General features: G+C 29.9%; 1 protein-coding gene across 1 annotated transcript in view; it reads left to right on the top strand.

Annotated features, from left to right (window-relative positions):
* LOC108905198 overlaps window positions 1–3,745 on the top strand; it is a 10,760-nt gene extending 7,015 nt beyond the window's left edge. Inside the window, exons 2-3 of the mRNA XM_018707984.2 lie at window positions 2,757–3,029; window positions 3,485–3,745. Coding sequence (XP_018563500.1) covers window positions 2,810–3,029; window positions 3,485–3,678 — 414 coding nt within the window. The 5' untranslated portion in view covers window positions 2,757–2,809 and the 3' untranslated portion in view covers window positions 3,679–3,745. The remainder of the gene's footprint in view (window positions 1–2,756; window positions 3,030–3,484) is intronic.
* Window positions 3,746–7,553: the final 3,808 nt, after the last annotated feature.

Below are 7,553 nucleotides of genomic sequence, written 5' to 3'. Positions count from 1 at the left end.
CAAAGAATGTTAAATCGGTACTGATTTTTAGTCTTCAATATTTCAGGTAATCTACTCCTTTCAAGTAAACATTTCTTTGGATCTTTTTTTTTTGAAGAATTTATCGGCAAACTCGAAGACAAAAAGTCGACCTTAATTTGCTACATACTATTTGGATTTTATGCGGTTGAACTTGGTTCTAAATTTTGCAGTTTAATCAGGATCCTGACAATATCTGATGAATAATTCCGCAAATATTACATAACACCAGTTGCAACTTAAGTTATCTGAAATGCTTTCTGCCAAATAAATTTTTTTCTAAGGCATTTGATCCGTAAACAGCAAATTATTGCATTCAAGAACTTAAGGTGAATTTTTCTAAAAAAAAATTGTTATGTAAGACATCGAAATTTTCACACCGTTATTTAGATAATTATCACTGTCATCAATTTTGAACGAAAATAATATGCGTTGTCATTTAAAAAAAAATTATGTCATCGCTGCCGTAAGTGGATTATCGAAAAAAAAATTTTCCACATAACAATAAGGTGCCCTGGATCAAATAAAAATCGACGGGTCTCACCGTTTTTCGAAAAAAATTGTTTAATGAAAATTTGAATTTTATGCAGAACTTTTTTACCACGCTGTATAAATTGTAGCCCAGTAAGAACTAGAACAAATTTTTTGGGGACGTGCGGTTTGAATGTTTTGTTATAGATACGGTGGCTTATTAGATATACTTGCTGAAACAGATACGAAGATCAAGTTGGCAATGCTTGGTTTGCTGTCACTTTTTAAAGATTTTAAAATATCTGACTAAGTAGCTGAATCACCCTGTATATCTGTCTCACAAAAAACCATTGCATAATATAATAACAGACTGATTTATATTACAATTAAACTTGTTTCACAGTTGATTTTTTTTTTATTTTTAAGCTTTTGTTTCAGTTTATAAATTTAGAAGGTATGAAAATGCCTGAATAAAAATTATGTTGGAATCAAATATATAATAAAATATTCATATTTAAATAATCAAAGTAACAACATTTATAGTCTTCCCGAAGTTAGTTGAACATGTAAAAAAAACGACTGGCAATAAAATTTAATGACTCCATAGGCGTCCCTAAAAAAGTTTTCTGCTAAAGGTAAAAAATTATAATAATTTGTATATAATTTGTATATAATGTGTAGAAAATTTCCATTATAAATGTTTATTTGGCCAACAACATATTTTAATTATTTATGTCCTCAAACAGTTTTATTATATTGATGGTAAATTTCGTTTTGTTCCGTTTCAAAAGGTCTCCAAAATGCTATGTTGCTATAATATTAGTAAACAGAATATCCTTTTTATTTCTCCCTTTCCCAATTGTAATATGAATGATTATAGAAGGTGTCTATAATAAATTAAAATTACCTGAATCACACCAAATTCCGCATTGCTGCACTGCACTGCTGGGCAATTTATGTATATGGGTATGGCTAAATAAATATGGGAACAAGTTTTTCAAGTAATTAAATGCCGAGTTGCTGCGTCAACCTCTTGGTTCTTCAATTGATATCGGAAAGACTATACTTCAATGTATTTTCTAAACCGTTTTAAAAAATTTCTCGTTACATTCAAAAAGTTTTCGATACGGTCAATTCGTGAACTATTCCAAATCACATGTTTATTGTAAACTTATGTTGAAAATGCCGAATCCTTTTCGCTCTTTCTGCGGTATATGTGCACATTTCACGATATTTTTAACGTAATATTCTTGAGAATGCAAGTTAACCGCAAATATCCGAGAAAATTGCAACTGTAACCCCTACAATGCCTATATAGGTGAAAAGAGAATTTGATTTTCTATAATATGATGCAGAAAGATACAGGGTGTTCCATTTGAATTTAAAAAGCTTTGTCGGTCTTAAGTTTTCAAAATTTAACGTGAAATATGAGACACTTATGATAATTTTCTTCAGGTAATTTTGATAGCGGAAGGTACCGCATCATATGTTCTTTGTGTATTCCGAAAAGCATGTAAAAGCTCCCAGAACGAAGGAAGATATAAGGAATTTTCGAAACGCTTGCATCTGTCAAAATTTTTATAAAATGTCGATTATCTCGAAAATGGTTAGATTTAGGTATAGGGAAGCTTTACCAATGTTGACTTATTTTTAATTTATCTTGTCGATAATGTAATAATATATAGGGTGTTCCATTTAAAATAACGAAGTTGGCAGCTACTTTCCGTATAATCTGAAGTGTTACGTTGATGGCATTATTTTCATTGTAGAGAACATATCTGATAACCCCCGTAACGAAAATTTCAGAGTCATATTGTCTTTGGTTCCTCTAAAACGTTTAATACACCATTTACCGCGAAGAACTGAGTAAGAGTATTGAACAATTTCGTACTAAATTTACGTTCTGTAAAATTGACGTAATGTAATAGCAATATTACATAAAGAATTTTGATAATGAATGACATATTAAATCCATTAAAAAAATAACTTTTAACGTTCTATATCTTGAAAACAAAAGGCGATATACGCATACTTTATTACTTATAAGCTGTATATATATTTTCTACATGTTATATATAGTTTTTCGATTTTTTTCGTTACCTGTGGCACGCTGCTTTTCAATGAAATCGACTTGAAGTAATTCTATTGACCACGATCACTTCAATCTACATTTCCAGCATTTCACCACGCTTCCGTAAAATTTACATTTGGTGTCTAAAAATAAAATACAAATTAATCCAACTTAAAATAACTTTGCTTACTTGTAGGCGATGTACTTCGGCGTTGATTTTGGTCTTACTGAAACTGGCTTGAAACGAGAATGAACATAGACACCGAGCTAATGTTTGAGTGCTTGATCCACCTCAACATGTTTTACTACCCGGTATTTGCCACCTGTGAATCCATAATGACGGCTGCCAAATACAACAGCATCATAAACACACCGGATATTTTGCGGGATGGTGCGGTTGTGTTTACCAAGCTGATTGCGGAACTGGTGAAGATTTTGTTGTTCAGAAGATTCAAAGAAGAAAGGCGAAGTACGTTGTATCCACTATTTTATTTGTGTCCACAAGGTTTTGTGAGTTCATCCCTCAAATTCCTTCTAAAATTATTTAAGTCTGAACTAAGTCATTAACTTTACTCAGACAGTATCTACATTTTTTAATGGAATGCTTTTAATATGAGCTTTATTTGTGGGAAAATAATGACGTGATAGACCATTTCTGATGGTTCTGTCGCCTTCAGCGAGGCAAAATACAGGGCGTATCTTACGATGTTAAAAAGTACATGAATTTTTTTTTGTGGAACGATATTTGTTTTTTAAATAATACTTCTTTGTTATTTTCTTGTGGATATTTGAAAATCTACAAACATATATTAATAATAATAATAAATCAGTGTATTCAGAAAGCGAATTTTTAGCATCACCCTAATAACCCTTTTAAAATACTTAATAAGGGTAAAATTATTTTTTGATAATGTATTTTTTTAGAACTGATTACGGCCGCCACCCTCCTTCTGACTTTCGTGACAATAGCAGCGTTATTCTACTCCTTTTTTATACAGTACCCTGTATTAAAGCTGGAAATGATTTTAAATTCATTGACTACTTTGTTGGCCTTTGCTGAAATATTATTCGGCATCTTAGATATATTGCCATGCTGCTTAAAACGACATTATTACTAGATGGAAATTATAGAATATATATTGTCAATTTATATTTTGTATTTTATAATTTTAATAAATTTTATTTATATTCGTAATCAACAAGTGGTTTTATTATAAATTCATATGGGTACTGAAATTATGAATAGATGAATTGATAGAATTGGTTATTCATTTAAACATGTATAAGATTATATAGGGTGTAAGAAGTTTGACTGCCATTGCTTTAGCATGAGATAGAGTAATCATAAATAAACAAAAAAGTTGTATATTACAGGGGCGTAAGATTAACAAATACAGCGAGTATTAATATTGGGGAGTTTCATCACAACGTGATAACAGCGCTTGACCTAACGCTACATACCTGGCGCATACCATGTGTGCACGCAGCAGACTTGTCCTACGGAAAAAATGTAAACAACTATTACTGTGAAACATTTAGTAAATTTCAAGACAATTGTTTTCCAATTTTAAAATAAATAAAATAAAATGTATGGATTTTGTAGTACGAAGATAATGTTGTGCTTAAATTTTAGCTGGAATTTTAGCAATTATGAATCTCTTAAAACAGGAACTTATCTTTTAACCAGAATATGAATTTGAAAATATGTTATTAAAGATTCACGTCACCCAAATAATCATACGTATTAAAAATAAATTAGGTACTTACCAAAATGCAAAACGCACAAGTATAAAACAAACTACAACATATGCTCAAAATGTTCATCACCATTTTCGATGTGCGCACGACACCTTCGAATCCAATTTTCGCGCACTCGCTGGAAAACACCTCAGGAAAAGGAAATAGTGGTACGCAAAAAACACGCAGACACGGTCCAATTCCAGATACCAACTGAATTGCGTCATGCTGGACACCTTAGTACCTCGTGTTAATAAACCGCCGCGCTGTTGTCACATTGCTCGATATGAATTTTATAGAATTTTAAATTTATTTTTTAGAATTAAGCATAAAGAAGTTCAAAAAAGTCATAAACATTGTATTTTATGTTATTCTATGCCGGCAGTTATGTCAATATCCTTTAATTAATCGAATTTTTGATTCATCAAGTTGGAGATTTTGATAATGTTTTCCTCGGAAATGGTTGAGTTAAGGACCCATGTCATATAAGGTTTTTTGTTTATTTTTATGTATTTTATCGTCTGTTAAAATTAAGGCAATCAAACTTCTACCACCCTGTATTTGTTTAATTTGATTTTAATGATTGCCTACACTTGTGTATAAGATGCGTTGATATTACACATAAAACGAGTATATATGTAATGTAGAGAAGGGTATTGGAAACTGACAAATTATGGGTTTAGATTAATATACAAAATACTTTCACTTTAATAACTTGTTTACGTTTTTTAGAAGTCATTTCCTTAGACCCGGTCAAAAATAATTTATTAATTTTTATTATGTGTATTTGGTTTTATTGTATACACGTATTAATGACATACTTTTATTCAATTCGTTTTGTTTTCTATGGACTATGGACGTGTGTAATACGTATAAATAAATGAATAAATAAATAAATAAATACATTATTTACGTAATTTGATAAAAACCAAAGGGTATGAGTTACATAGCTTATATGAAATGTGAATTAAACACTTCCTTTACTAATTTAGTGTTCATGGAAGCCATTGTGTATTTTTGGTTGCATATATTACGGACAAAGTACTATAGGGTAACAATTTCAAACAGAAAACTGTGATGTTCGTGTTGTGCAGGCCTAAGATATTCTAAAGGGTCTCCCAATATTCACGCAGGAAGTAATTTTGATAGAAAACACAGGTTTTTCATTAAAAATTCAAAATACTGGACTAAAAACTACTGTATCGATTATAGGACTTTTGAATCAGAAAAACAATAACCTACCTGTTAAATGTATTATCACTGTATTTTAGTACACACAGAAATTATAAACATAAAATTGCTTATTAGTCAATATTAATCATTAATTTCAATTTACTGTTAAAAACTTAATTTCAAATATTTATATTACAAATACTTATAGTAGGTACTTACACTGTTACTTATATAAGTTAGGAGTCACATTGAGTGTTACGATTATATTTTGCAAGACCAGTTGATTTTTGTGAATGTGAAGTTATAAAAAATATTATATTTGCTTTCGCCCTTTCAATTAATATATATATATATTTATTTTTCGCTTATCTATTATTTATTTAATTCACCTTGAATGCGGTTACCATAAATACTTATTATGACTTAGGCGTTAAGTTTAAGCGCGCTAATTTATTAAATTTTTTGAGTCACGATGAAGCCCGGAAGAAACACATGTATTTTTAACAATTAATAAAGAAATATACATTCTTTAGCAAATTTATAAGTACAATTTTCGTGAAAAATTATATTGTCCAAGGTTTTCCAAGTTTCTTGAAACTCTTGAAGGGAAAATTTGACCACTAGTACTTTGACAATCCAGCTATTCACACGATTCACCCGACCTCGTAACTGAATCTAAAATGATAGTGGATGACACTCTAGTCTTAGAAGAGATACTCTTGTATGCACAGATACATTTCTCCATTTTCCATGCATTTTTACAGTTTCGAACCCAGCCACCGGCTCCAACAAAAAGCGTTGATGAAGTTCTTCTTTATTTTAATAAAAAAATAATTTTAAGTATTCTTCAATTAATTATTGAAGGTACATTTGCTATTGTATTTTTTAACTGTTTCTTTAAGTAAGGAAAAATATTTGCTCTTTTTTCCGTTTACTCTCAATGAAACATAAAACATCTATTTTATATTTCCCCACAATAGTGAAACATTTGAAGCATTATTTTGAATTAATGGTATTTTAACTAGCAAACACCATAAAAAACTATTTTATGTAAGAGATAAATATCATCTGGTACTTAAGGTACTTTGGAACTTGGTACTTTCAAAATACTATGGCTTTCTTCGGAATGTATAATTTAAATATCATCTTTATAAACGATATAAGGCGAGAAAAACGGGAAATGTTACTATTTTCGTTAAGAAATTAATGTCCATGGAATATTTCTTCTTCTTCTTCTTCTTCTTCTTCTTTTTATTCTGCGGTTAGGTTCTATTCAGGTACCATAGCTTTCAATAAAAATAATTATTTATTTGCGGATTTTTGACTAAAATTATAAAATCAACTCTTTGACTGACCCTTTTGGAACAAAGGGTTATTTATTTCCGTTTTCTTTTAAGTGTGGTAGAAATATCCAATTTTTATTCAATAAATATTTCATATTTTGTGCTGTTCAATGGTCTTGATTTAACCGGAGTAAAGTTTCTGTAGTTTTCACTGGACTATATTGTCCTAGATCGACATTCATCCTTTAGATGAGGCTCTCGAGCTAAATTAACGTTGATCTCAGGACAACAGAATTATAACACCCTTGATGAGTAACTATTTTGGAAGCAAGGATAATTTAAAAAGATACTGACTTTTTATGTACTATTCGCTCTGAAAATATTGGGAGGAAATTTGGAACCACTCTGTATACTTCAATACGTCGTGCTTTATAAAATTTAAAACGTTCATTCATTACAGTTTTGAGGTTCATAGTAGTTCACATTACTTACATACATATTTTATTTCTCTATTTTGCAGAACTAGAATGTTATTATTTTCTTTTGTTTCAATAATAAATTTCTGATTACTGTAAATGGCGTGGTTTAAATATTTTTATAAATTTTCTTGTAACAAGATTTTACCAGCAGTTCCAAAAATTGGTGATCTTATCAACCTGTATAAAACCCAAACAATCCGTTGTTTTTAAATAAACGTATTTTGATGATACTGAATACAAGTAAACAACATTAACAAAATTGTATTAAGATGAAATGAATATACCTGTTCATAGGTATTAAAGAAATTAATTTTTAATATA

Source organism: Anoplophora glabripennis, unplaced genomic scaffold, assembly GCF_000390285.2.
Source record: "Anoplophora glabripennis isolate ALB-LARVAE unplaced genomic scaffold, Agla_2.0 scaffold68, whole genome shotgun sequence".
Lineage (NCBI taxonomy): Eukaryota > Metazoa > Arthropoda > Insecta > Coleoptera > Cerambycidae > Anoplophora > Anoplophora glabripennis.
The sequence above is the reverse complement of the archived record's forward strand: the minus strand, read 5'-3'. Positions and strand labels throughout refer to the sequence as shown.